Source organism: Balaenoptera acutorostrata, chromosome 1, assembly GCF_949987535.1.
Source record: "Balaenoptera acutorostrata chromosome 1, mBalAcu1.1, whole genome shotgun sequence".
NCBI lineage: Eukaryota > Metazoa > Chordata > Mammalia > Artiodactyla > Balaenopteridae > Balaenoptera > Balaenoptera acutorostrata.
Window position 1 is genome coordinate 112,463,231 of NC_080064.1, and position 14,045 is coordinate 112,477,275.

Sequence of the window (14,045 nt, forward strand, 5' to 3'; positions counted from 1 at the left end):
CAGAGGCGGGTCCAAATCCAAAGCTGAACCCCGGGAGCTGTACGAACAAAGAAGAGAAAGGGAAATTTCTCCCAGCAGCCTCAGGAACAGTGGATTAAATCTCCACAATCAACTTTATGTACCCTGCATCTGTGGAATACCTGAATAGACAATGGATCATCCCAAATTGAGGAGGTGGACTTTGGGAACAACGATATATTTTTTTTTCCCTTTTTCTCTTTTTGTGAGTGTGTATGTGTATGCTTCTGTGTGTGATTTTTTCTGTATAGCTTTGCTTTTACCATTTGTCCTAGGGTTCTATCTGTCCATTTTTTTGGTTTTTCTTTTCTTTTTTTTTTTTTTACTTAAAAAAATTTTTTTTCTTAAAAATTATTTTTTATTTTTTATATCACTTTATTTTATTATACTTTATTTTATTTTATTTTATCTTCTTCTTTCTTTCTTTCTTTCTTTTCTACCTTGTATTCTGAGCTGTGTGGAAGACAGGCTCTGGGTGCTCCAGCTGAGCGTCAGGGCTCTGCCACTGAGGTAAGAGAGCCAAGCTCAGGACACTGGTCCACAAGAGACCTCCCAGCTCCACGTAATATCAAACGGTGAAAATCTCCCAGAGATCTCCATCTCAACGCCAAGACCCAGCTCCACTCAACGACCAGCAAGCCACAGTGCAGGACACCCTATGCCAAACAACTAACAAGACAGGAACACAAACCCATCCATTAACACAGAGGCTGCCTAAAATCATAATAAGGCCACAGACACCACAAAACACACCACCACACGTGGACGTGCCCACCAGAAAGACAAAATCCAGCTTCATGCACCACAACACAGCCACTAGTCCCCTCCACCAGGAAGCCTACACAAACCACTGAACCAAGCTTAGCCACTGGGGACAGACACCAAAAACAATGGAAACTATGTATTTGCAGCCTGAGAAAAGGAGACCCCAAACACAGTAAGTTAAGCAAAATGAGAAGACAGAGAAACACACAGCAGATGAAGGAGCAAGGCAAAAACCCACCAGACCTAACAAATGAAGAGGAAATAGGCAGTCTACCTGAAAAAGAATTCAGAATAATGATAGTAAAGATGATCCAAAACCTTGGAAATAGTCAGGAGAATATACAAGAAACGTTTAACAAGGACCTAGAAGAACTAAAGAGCAAACGAACAGTGATGAACAACACAATAAATGAATTTTAAAATTCTCTAGAAGGGATCAATAGCAGAATAACTGAGGCAGAAGAACGGATAAGTGACCTGGAAGATAAAATAGTGGAAATAACTACTGCAGAACAGAATAAAGAAAAAAGAATGTAAGGAATTGAGGACAGTCTCAGAGACCTCTGGGACAACGTTAAACGCACCAACATTCGAATTATAGGGGTCCCAGAAGAAGAGAAAAAGAAAGGGACTGAGAAAATATTTGAAGAGATTATAGTTGAAAACTTCCCTAATATGGGAAAGGAAAAGTTAATCAAGTCCAGTAAGCACAGAGAGTCCCATACAGGATAAATCCAAGGAGAAACATGCCAAGACACATATTAATCAAACTATCAAAAATTAAGTACAAAGAAAACATATTAAAAGCAGCAAGGGAAAAACAACAAATAACACACAAGGGAATGCCCATAAGGTTAACAGCTGATCTTTCAGCAGAAGCTCTGCAAGCCAGAAGTGACTGGCAGGACATATGTAAAGTGATGAAGGAGAAAAACCTACAACCAAGATTACTCTACCCAGCAAGGATCTCATTCAGATTTGAGGGAGAAGTTAAAAGCTTTACAGGCAAGCAACAGCTAAGAGAATTCAGCACCACTAAACCAGCTTTACAACAAATGCTAAAGGAACTTCTTTAGGCAGGAAACACAAGAAAAGGAAAAGACCTACAATAATAAACCCAAAACAATTAAGAAAATGGTAATAGGGACATACATATCGATAATTACCTTAAATGTACATGGATTAAATTCTCCAACCAAAAGACATAGACTGGCTGAATGGATACAAAAACAAGACCGGTATATATGCTGTCTACAAGAGACCCACTTCAGACCTAGGGACACATACAGACTGAAAGTGAGAGGATGGAAAAAGATATTCCATGCAAATGGAAATCAAAAGAAAGCTGGAGTAGCAATTCTCATATCAGACAAAATAGACTTTAAAACAAAGACTATTAAAGAGACAAAGAAGGACACTACATAATGATCAAGGGATCAATCCAAGAAGAAGATATAACAATTGTAAATATTTATGCACCCAACATAGGAGCACCTCAATACATAAGGCAAATACTAACAGCCATAAAAGGGGAAATTGACAGTAACACAATCATAGTAGGGGATGTTAACACCCCACTTTCACCAATGGACAGATCATCCAAAATGAAAATAAATAAGAAAACACAAGCTTTAAATGATACATTAAACAAGATGGACTTAATTGATATTTATAGGACATTCCATCCAAAAACAACAGAATACACATTCTTCTCAAGTGCTCATGGAACATTCTCCAAGATAGATCATATCTTGGGTCACAAATCAAGCCTTGGTGAATTTAAGAAAACTGAAATTGTATCAAGTATCTTTTGTGACCACAACACTATGAGAAGAGATATCAATTATAGGAAAAAATCTGTAAGAAATACAAACACATGGAGGCTAAACAACACACTACTTAATAGTCAAGAGATCACTGAAGAAATCAAAGAAGAAATCAAAAAATACCTAGAAACAAATGACAATGAAAACACAATGACCCAAATCCTATGGAATGCAGCAAAAGCAGTTCTAAGAGGGAAGTTTATACCAATACAATCCTACCTTAAGAAACAAGAAACATCTCAAATAAACAACCTAACCTTACACCTAAAGCAATTCGAGAAAGAAGAACAAAAAAACCCCAAAGGTAGCAGAAGGAAAGAAATCATAAAGATCAGATCAGAAATAAATGAAAAAGAAATGAAGGAAACAATAGCAAAGATCAATAAAACTAAAAGCTGGTTTTTTGAGAAGATAAACAAAATTGATAAACCATTAGCCAGACTTATCAAGAAAAAAAAGGAAGAAGACTCAACTCAATAGAATTACAAATGGAAAAAGAGAAGTAACAACTGACACTGCAGAAATACAAAGGATCATGAGCGATTACTACAAGCAACTATATGCCAATAGAATGGACAACCCGGAAGAAATGGACAAATTCTTAGAAATGCACAACGTTCCGAGACTGAACCAGGAAGAAATAGAAAATATGAACAGACCAATCACAAGCACTGAAATTGAAAATGTGATTAAAAATCTTCCAACAAACAAAAGCCCAGGACCAGAAGGGTTCACAGGCGAATTCTATCAAACATTTAGAGAAGAGCTAACACCTATCCTTCTCAAACGCTTCCAAAATATAGCAGAGGGAGAAACACTCCCAAACTCATTCTATGAGGCCACCATCACTCTGATATCAAAACCAGACAAAGATGTCACAAAAAAAGAAAACTACAGGCCAATATCACTGATGAACATGCATGCAAAAATCCTCAACAAAATACTAGCAAACAGAATCCAACAGCACATTAAAAGGATCATACACTATGATCAAGTGGGGTTTATCCCAGGAATGCAAGGATTCTTCAATATATGCAAATCAATCAACGTGATACACAATATCAACAAATTGAAGGAGAAAAACCATATGATCATCTCAATAGATGCAGAGAAAGCTTTTGACAAAATTCAACACCCATTTATGATTAAAAACCCTCCAGAAAGTAGGCATAGAGGGAACTTACCTCAACATAATAAAGGCCATATATGACAAACCCACAGCCAACATCACCCTCAATGGTGAAAAACTGAAACCATTTCCACTAAGATCAGGAACAAGACAAGGTTGCCCACTCTCACCACTATTATTCAACATAGTTTTGGAAGTTTTAGCCACAGCAATCAGAGAAGAAAAAGAAATAAAAGGAATACAAATTGGAAAAGAAGAAGTAAAGCTGTCACTGTTTGCAGATGACATGATTCTATACATAGAGAATCCTAAAGATGCTACCAGAAAACTACTAGAGCTAATTAATGAATTTGGTAAAGTAGCAGGATACAAAATTAATGCACAGAAATCTCTTGCATTCCTATACACTAATGATGAAAAATCTGAAAGTGAAATTAAGAAAACATTCCCATTTACCACTGCAACAAAAAGAATAAAATATCTAGGAATAAACCTACCTAAGGAGACAAAAGACCTGTATTCAGAAAATTATAACACACTGAAGAAAGAAATTAAAGATGATACAAATAGATGGAGAGATATACCATGTTCTTGGATTGGAAGAATCAACATTGTGAAAATGGCTCTACTACCCAAAGCAATCTACAGATTCAGTGTAATCCCTATCAAACTACCACTGGCATTTTTCACAGAACTAGAACAAGAAATTTCACAATTTGTATGGAAACACAAAAGACCCCAAATAGCCAAAGCAATCTTGAGAAAGAAAAAAGGAGCTGGAGGAATCGGATGCCCTGACTTCAGACAATATTACAAAGCTACAGTAATCAAGACAGTATGGTACTGGCACAAGAACAGAAATATAGATCAATGGAACAGGATAGAAAGCCCAGAGATATACCCACACACATATGGTCACCTTATCTTTGATAAAGGAAGCAAGAACATACAGTGGAGAAAAGACAGCCTCTTCAATAAGTGGTGCTGGGAAAACTGGACAGCTACATGTAAAAGAATGAAATTAGAACACTCCCTAACACCATACACAAAAATAAACTCAAAATGGATTAAAGACCTAAATATAAGGCCAGAAACCATCAAACTCTTAGAGGAAAACATAGGCAGAACACTGTATGACATAAATCACAGCAAGATCCTTTTTGACCCACCTCCTAGGGAAATGGAAATAAAAACAAAAATAAACAAATGGGACCTAATGAAACTTAAAAGCTTTTGCACAGCAAAGGAAACCATAAACAAGACCAAAAGACAACCCTCAGAATGGGAGAAAATATTTGCAAATGAAGCAACTGACAAAGGATTAATCTCCAAAACATACAAGCAACTCATGCAGCTCAATATCAAAGAAACAAACAACCCAATCCAAAAATGGGCAGAAGACCTAAATAGACATTTCTCCAAAGAAGATATACCGATTGCCAGCAAACACATGAAAGGGTGCTCAACATCATTAATCATTAGAGAAATGCAAATCAAAACTACAATGAGATATCATCTCACACCAGTCAGAATGGCCATCATCAAAAACTCTACAAACAATAAATGCTGGAGAGGGTGTGGGGAAAAGGGAACCCTCTTGCACTGTTGGTGGGAATGTAAATTGATACAGCCACTATGGAGAACAGTATTAAGGTTCCTTAAAAAACTAAAAATAGAACTACCATACGACCCAGCAATCCCACTATGGGACATATACCCTGAGAAAACCATAATTCAAAAAGAGTCATGTACCAAAATGTTCATTGCAGCTCTATTTGCAATAGTCAGGACATGAAAGCAACCTAAGTGTCCATCAACAGATGAATGGATAAAGAAGATGTGGCACACATATACAATGGAATATTACTCAGCCATAAAAAGGAACAAAACTGAGTTATTTGTAGTGAGGGGGATGCACCTAGAGACTGTCATACAGAGTGAAGTAAGTCAGAGAGAGAAAAACAAATACTGTATGCTAACACACATATATGGAATCTTAAAAAAAAAAAAACTAATTAGTCAGAAGAACCTAGGGGCAAGACGGGAATAAAGATGCAGACCTACTAGAGAATGGACTTGAGTATACGGGGAGGGGGAAGGGTAAGCTGGGACAAAGTGCAAGAATGGCATGGACATATATACACTATCAAACGTAAAATAGATAGCTAGTGGGAAGCAACCGCATAGCACAGGGAGATCAGCTCGGTGCTTTGTGACCACCTAGAGGGGTGGGATAGGGAGGGTGGGAGGGAAGGAGGTTCAAGAGGGAAGAGATATAGGGACATTTGTAGATGTATAACTGATTCACTTTGTTATAAAGCAGAAAGTAACACACCATTGTAAAGCAATTATACTCCAATAAAGATGTTTAAAATATATATATATATATATTCAAAAAAATTTTTTTAAATGATGTGGTACATATATATGATGGAATATCACTCAGCCATAAAAAAGAATGAAATAGTACCATTTGCATCAACATGGAGGGACCGAAAGATTATCATACTAAGTGAAGTGAGCCAGACAAAGACAAATGTCATATGATATTGTTTATATGTGGACTCTAAAGAAAAAATGATACAAATGAATTTATTTATAAAACAGAAACAGACCCACAGACAGAAAACAAACTTTTGGTTTACCAAAGTGGAAATGGGGGAGAGGGATAAGTTGGAGGTTTGGGATTAACATATACACACTACTACATATGGAGTAGATGATCAACGAGGGCCTAGTGTATAGAACAGGGAACTATGCTCAATATTTTGTAATAACCTATGGGGGAAAGGAATCTGAAAAAGAATCGATATATATATGTATGTATAACTGATCACTGTGCTGTACACCTGAAACTAACACAACATTGTAAATCAACTATACTTCAAAAACAAAAGATAAATTTCTCCATTAAGTATGACATTTATGATTGGGTCTTAATAGATACACATTATCATGGAGGGTTCTAGGACCAAAGCAGGAAAGAAATCCAGAACATCCTATCTGGGTTAGATATTTTGCTCTAGAAAGCACAGGGGGGAAAAAATGTGCCGTAGCAAAACAAGATGCTGAGCAAGCTGAACTGGATGGAGCCCTTGCTGGGCTAGGTTGATGAAGAGCCTCCCTCTGGCTTTGGCTGCAAGATAGTCCCATGCTTTCTGCTGCTAATGAGGCCTATTCAGGAGGAAGAAGAGGAGGTTTCTGTCCAAAGAAAGAGGAATGGTTACAGATCATTTGAATGGGTACAGATCATAAATGTCTATGCCCTGATCGTAGCAGCCAGTTCAGACCGTGATTTTGCAACTGAGAATTATTCACATGGGAATTTCCACCACTCCTAAGACTGGAAGGAAGCTCCCCAACCCAGAAGGAGGCACAAACCCTAAGAGCTTACAGACCTCAAAATGTCAATCCTCTATTCTACAGTCATTGTCTGGAGGATTGCTCATATCAGGAAAAAAAAAAAACAACAGTAATTCAGCCCCAAGGCAGGGTGAGGTCCTGGGCAGAAGAAAGAGGCCCAAGAGAGAAGTTCATTCTGGCACCTGCTGGCCCTGCTCTTCACCCCTGGAAGGCAGAGACCCTGCAGGGGGTCCTCACCCTTCTGGTCCTCACAGAGACCAGAAAGGCCAGCAGAGGAAGGGCGGGCCCTCTGCACTCACAGGATGGAAATCAGCTAAAAGAAAGCGCTTTCATGTCTGAACCAGGGTTTCTCACCTGGAGACAACCACGGATCTAATCCTAGCTCTCACATTTGCCAGATTAATAATTTGGTCAAGTTTCTTAACTTCTCGGAATCTCCTCATATGCAAAATGGAAATAGTAATTACGTGTCTTATAAGGTTGTTACAGGATAAGCTATCACAAAGTCTAGTGCTTAAAAGCAAAATTATCAACAAATATAGTGGGCCCATGTCAAAATTCTTGTTTGAATTCATTAATGAGAGAATCAGCAAAGAAGGTTTTTAAAGCTGGTTTGAAGAATATTTGAGAATACATAAAGACATTCAGGAAAGGAACGCCTAAGTAAGATTCTTAATTTAAATATGACTCTTTTAACTTTCAATAGGGTGATAAAAATTAAAACAGGGGTTTAACATCTCTACCAGGCTATAAAATCATATTACCCCATCAAGCAGATATATAAACTGCCTACTTCTTTATCCACTGTGACTTGTTAATCAAATATACTGTGCCGACCATGTTACATTCCCCAAGAGTGCCAGACGATAGAAGGTTAACAAGTAGCAAGGACTTGCTTCCATTCAGGCAGACTCTAGCATGAGATCAAAGATTTAAGCAATCACCAGTTTGTCTTTCTCTAGGTTTGAGATGATTTTTTTCCTTTCACACCAACAACTAGAAGGAGCCCAGTAAGTGTTAGCAGCTTTCCCTCCCCTCCTCAGCCCATATGAAATTAGGGTGAATTCCCTAGGTCAGGAGGCCAGAAGGTAGGCTGGTATCTGGACCCGACCAGAATCATTCTGGCTCCCAAGTGGAGGGATGTACGGGGAAGTCTTTTCCACTGGAATAAGCTCTGTGTTCAGCTGCTAGACACCAGTTGCCCAATTCCAGATACTCCCCATGCTCTTTAATACTTTTGTCACAACTGTGAGACACTTGGCTGAAGTCAGGAGTCTTGGGTGGAGAAGTGGGATTTCAGACAGGTCATACTCTAAGGCCCCAGAAGTCTCAGTGGCCAGATCTGCCGCAATTGGTGAGCCAAGGTCTACTTTGTGGGCTCAAACATTGCATGAGGTTTCCTGCTAAACCACTTATTTCTCAACTTCCCACCGCCTTGTTCTTCTTTTGTAGCTGGGGAAACAGGAAACCAAAACATCTTGCTCTGTGCTACAAGCCCTGTCTGATTCTGCCCAGTAGGTCCTGTGATGGCACAGTCTTGCTTGTAAATTGCCATCTGCAAGCCTGGCTACTCCACGGACCTTCCAAGGATGGCCTCCCTCACCTCCTCCTCATCCTCCAGGTGGCAGTGCCAGCTGGGCCACGTCCCATGTCCAGCCATGAGCCCAGGTATCAACCATTTGATAGCTCCAGGTCAATGCAATTCTTCACAACCAGTGGCCCATCACTTATGGTGAAACTCCAAAGGGCACTCTGGGCTACCTTCTGCATGGTCCTCTGAGAGGACTCAGAAAAAGCAGACTCATTGGGCTTTCAACTAAAGGCAAACAATTAATAATGGTAAATCTCCCCCAAAGGATCCATTAACAGCAAGTCTAACAACGCATTTTCAAGGAGAGAGAAAGGCACTGTGATATGTTGCCCCTCACCCACACTCAGACACACACACACACACACACACACACACATACATACACACCACCACCACCACCATCAATGTGGATAACTGAGAGGCAGAATCAGGTTGCTCTCTCCTTTTGTGCATTCACCCATTATATTCCCTAAATACTGAGTGAAGCCTGGGATGCTGCTTGGTGAACCCTGCCAACCCTTCCTGTCTTTTTTTTGCCTGGGCCACATTTGGGCCAGCAGTTCAACTTTAAAGGTGCCTCTGAGAGCTGCATGAGAGTTTCCTCAATGCAGAGAGTGTGTTCACACTCCTGAATTAGGTGGAAGCACTTGCTTTGGGAAATAGATAAAGTGATCCTTCAGGAAAGCTGAAAAGGAAGTAATTTTGTCCCTAGCCTTCCCACGCTTGCCCAGAGGAGCCCATCTCCATATCTGATAACTAGACCCCCCCATCCCATTTTATGTCCCAATCTTAGTTCTCTGCTGGCTGCCAAACATTTTCACTGATACGTTAACTGATAATAAAACTGGTTGGTAATTAAAGCCTTGGTCAGTGAATAAGGGTTTAAGCTGTTACCTTTCCCTGTTCATTTGCATTTCTATATAAGTAAAGCCTACTACAAAGGAAAAACCCTGTGATCTGGGGTGAGTAATCTTCAGCATTGGGATCCAGTTCATCTGAGTGGCATTTTGTTGGGTGGGGGAGGGACTTGGTCCTCCTGGGCACAAAGCACTTCTGTCTTCTCCAAAGATGCCCTCCTTCCCCCACCCCCACCCCTCATCGTCAGGTTCCTCTTCAGCCCAGGCTCCTGGGGTCAGAGGCACACAATCATCCCAGAGAGGGTTGAAGAGCCCCTACTGTTTATGCAGAGGCTCAGTGCCTCATGCACACAGTGGGACCCCAAGCCAGCGTCCATCTCCCGGGACATAGTGCACCCCGAGCTTCACAGAGCAGGAGCGTTGTGAAGGGGTAGGGATGGCAGCAGAGAAACTGATTTAGGCCTTAGCAGCACACGTCCCCACCAAGTCCGGCCACACACAAAACAACAGTAGAAATACTCCACCTTTCATTACTAAAATCCAGCAGCCATGACAAGTGTTCTTAACCTTTTAGGGGCCTTTGGACCCTTTTTTAATAGTGAAAGAGGGGTTTCCCTGGTGGCGCAGTGGTTAAGAATCCGCCTACCAATGCAGGGGACACGGGTTCGAGCGCTGGTCCGAGAAGATCCCACATGCAGCAGAGCAACTAAGCCCGTGCGCTACAACTGCTGAGCCTGTGCTCTAGAGCCCACAAGCCACAACTACTGAGCCCACGTGCCACAACTACTGAAACCCACTCGCCTAGAGCCCGTGTTCTGCAACAAGAGAAGCCACGACAAAGAGAAACCTGCGCACCGCAACAAAGAGTAGTCCCCCTCACCACAACTAGAGAAAGCCTGCGCATAGCAACGAAGACCCAACGCAGCCATAAATAAATAAATAAATAAATATTTTTAAAAAATAGTGAAAGACTCAGAGGAATGAGCTTCTACATATACACTCAAAATGATGCATTCAACTTTGATTCCATTCCAGAGATATACCGTAGATCAAGTTAAAACCCCTGGTGTAGAGATTCTGGTGACAGCTCCCAACCCCCTTCCCCATTACTAACACCACCGCCCCATCACCTAAGTGGGGACAATAGAAAATGTCCCAAGGCACAGCATGGAAACTCAACTTGGGAGTTGGGTTCTGGTGAGAGGTGCCCATTCATCTTCTGGCCCTCCCATTTCCCCAGACCCTTGGAAATCCAGAGTAATGATGGGGAGATTATTTTAGATAAATCACTGATTACCAAAGCATTCACCCCACAGGGAAGCATTTGAGTACCCTATTCTTTGAGTTGATCTTTATTAATGTATTAGCCTATCTGCCCATTCCTTTATTATTTAATCACGTTAGGAGGTTGGGAATGGAGAGAGAAGGAAAGCTTCCAAAATCTCTTAAGGAGAAATTACAAGTGTAGAGCCAGGGGGCTTATTAGTGTTACTTAGTGTAGAACTCTAAGCATCCACTTAAAGTCACACCACACATAGAATCAATCTCTCTCTTTCTCTCATACACACACAGACACACTTCTACATAGTTATCTCCCTAATTTCCTAAAAGTTACATCTAAGATAATTAGCTGGAAATTACAACTTAGAGAACACTATGAGCTTTCCTTGCGTCACCCTGTTCTCATATCACCCATTTGGGAACAAGTAGGAAAATCAACAGCTATAGTGTGTTGGACTTTGTAGAATCCTTAAGTCAATGGAACCCATGACTCAGGACCGTGGGGCTGGAAGAGCCTTGGGAATCATTTAGGGAGAACACGGGGAAGAAAGCAGACAGGACTCGTGAGAGATGGGGAGTGGGGGCAACAGAGGTTTGTTTTTCTTCCTTGGGTTTTCCAACCCTCCCTCCAACCCCCAGGACCCTCATTCCACAAGAGAAAAGCAAGAGACCAAGAGAGGCCTGAGGTATCAATTACTTTATTACTCTGAAGGGACAAGTCCAGGGGACCAGCCCCAGGGCTCTATAGCTCTGCTATTTGTGAATGTCTTCATGGGCTGCCAGGCCCACCTTTATCACCAGTGAGAGGAACTCCCGGAAGTTAAGTGCGTCATCCTCATTGATGTCCAACTCTTTGAACCAGGTGTCTGCATCCTTTTCCTGTGAAGATTGGAGAGAAAGAAGCCAGAGTGTAAAGATCTCAGGGAAGCTGAGGCATGGCTGGCTGCACAGGGCAACGCCAGGGACCAGTGACCCAGGGTGTCATCAGAGCCGGGCAGAGAACCCCGACCACACCCAGCCCCTCCTCACCTCCAAAAACTTAGGACACTCCGTCTGTAACAATTTCTTCAAGTCATCCCTATAGATGGAGTGGTAATTCCCTTTCACCAGGGAGTACTTGTGGTAGACCTCAACGATGCAGTTCATGGCACTCTCCAGGTCCGTCAGCATGGTGCCCAAGGATTTGTCCTACCTGGAAGACAGAGCACACGGGCAACCCTGGCATGGGGATGGTGCCTAAGGGGACACTCTGAAGGCTCATACTCCAAGGGATGGCTCTGTCCTGGATGGTACCATCCAGATAACTAAACCCAGCGTAGGCTATGGCTATGATGGGAAGTGGGGGACGATGTGGATGAGGGTGTGGAAGGAAGCAGGGTACACACACACACACACAGGTACTGCCAGCTCTCCCCATGCCCCCAGCCGCTGCCCAGGAAGGGCCCAGCTTGGGAATCAAACGTGCCCTCACCCAAAAATACTAGAGCACTCGGCTCCTTCTTCAGCTCTGGCTCACGCTTCTCTTCCGGGAGCCCTGGACTCAGTCCAGACCTCCCCGAGCTTTCTCTCCCCTCCTCAGAGAAGGCTGCTGCACTCCTCAGCCCTCCCCAGGGGAAGCCCAAAGTGTGGGACAGACTGGGGCAGTTCCACTTACCAGGTCTCCCCAAAACAGAGTTGACAAAAGACATGCAGGGCTGAGTGTCGGCTCCCTTTTATAGCAATGAGGCTTGGCCAGCTGCCCAGGGCCTCAGGCCACTCAGAGGCAGCTGCTCCCTTCGAGGATTGCTACAGCCTCTGGTTTCCCAACAAGGTGAATGGGGCAATCACTGCACAGAATGAAAAATTCTGATGCGGAGCTTGGAGCGGGATGGGGGGAGCACAGGATAGGTAGAAAGAGGAAAGCTTTTGCCAGGCAGTGATGCCCAGCAGGAGAAATCAGGAAGACGGCATGGTGAGGACTCCTCTTGTAAGCTGCTAGCAACCCCTGGCTTGGTCAACCAGGATGCCCACTCCTGAGTCCTTCCCACGGTTGCTGTGGCTATTCCCGTGGCTAGTGGCCAGTCTGTGCATCTCTGAAATGGAACTGAAGCTGAGTGCATCATTTTGAGTGCATGAGTATAAGCTCATTCCTCCATAGCTTTCATCACATTCTCAAAAGGGTCCAAAGGCCCCTAAAAGGTTAAGAACACTTTTCATGGCTGCTGGATTTTAGTAATGAAAGGTGGAGTATTTCTACTGTTGTTCTGTGTGTGGCCGGACTTGGTGGGGACGTGTGCTGCTAAGGCCTAAATCAGTTTCTCTGCTGCCATCCCTACCCCTTCACAACGCTCCTGCTCTGTGAAGCTGGGGGTGCACTGTGCCCCAGGAGACGGACGCTGGCTTGGAGTCCCTCAGTATGCATGAGGCACTGAGCCTCTGCATAAACAGCAGGGACCCTTCAACCCTCTCTGGGATGATTGTGTGCCTCTGACCCCAGGAGCCTGGGCTGAAGAGGAACCCGACGATGAGGGGTGGGGGTGGGGGAAGGAGGGCATCTTTGGAGAAGACAGAAGTGCTTCGTGCCCAGGAGGAGAAGAGGAGGTGGCCAATTCCCCCCGGATTTCAGGAGGACCAAGTCCCTCTCCCACCCAACAAAATGCCACTCAGATGAACTGGTTTCCAACACTGAAGATTTGCGGTGCATTTCTCTTGCTACAAAGCCCTTCGGACTCACATAGCCTATTAAGATACTGAGAACATGCCTATCAGGAAGGCGGGGCAGAGCCCACTCAGTCTACACACACAGAAGTCAAGCCCCCAGGAAGGTGAAGTGATTCCTCCAGAGTTTCCCAGTGCAGATGTGTCAGAGCCCAGACCAGATCCCAGAGCATCAGGCTCCCAGAGTGTGATCTGACAAGAACATGACTCTGCTGAGAAAACTCCTCCCCTCTCTCCCTCCTTCATGCAAATATTTACTCTGTGCTCCTCCAAGGCCTAGGACATCACCGCCTCCTAGGGGAAGTAGATAGGATTAGCCTCTCTCTCCTTCATGTTTCTACAGCCCTTTGGGCTCCATTTTGTCATTAACTTTATAGCTGTGTGACCTAGGGCTAATTACTTACCCTCTCTATGCTTTAGTTACATCAATTATTAAGTAGAGATTAAAAATAGAGTCTACCCTCAGCCTACAGAATAGGAGAGAATATTTGCAAATCATATATCTGAGAGGGGATTAA

At 42.8% G+C, this 14,045-nt stretch overlaps 1 protein-coding gene across 1 annotated transcript; it reads right to left on the reverse strand.

Moving 5' to 3' along the window:
- Positions 1 to 11,523: 11,523 nt before the first annotated feature.
- On the reverse strand, positions 11,524 to 12,534 carry S100A8 (S100 calcium binding protein A8). The gene is made up of 3 exons (XM_007178572.2): positions 12,485 to 12,534; positions 11,860 to 12,022; positions 11,524 to 11,709 (listed from the first exon to the last, which is right to left on the reverse strand). The coding sequence occupies exons 2-3, from the start codon at positions 11,998 to 12,000 to the stop codon at positions 11,584 to 11,586; spliced, it is 267 nt and encodes an 88-aa protein (XP_007178634.1). The 5' UTR covers positions 12,001 to 12,022; positions 12,485 to 12,534; the 3' UTR covers positions 11,524 to 11,583.
- Positions 12,535 to 14,045: the final 1,511 nt, after the last annotated feature.

Bases quoted from the DNA above. Each gene is read 5' to 3' on its own strand.
- S100A8 (XM_007178572.2), bottom strand. From the start codon at position 12,000: ATGCTGACGGACCTGGAGAGTGCCATGAACTGCATCGTTGAGGTCTAC. The intron at 11,710-11,859 runs GTGAGGAGGGGC...CAATCTTCACAG, and splicing joins AGTGTCCTAAGTTTTTGGAG to GAAAAGGATGCAGACACCTG.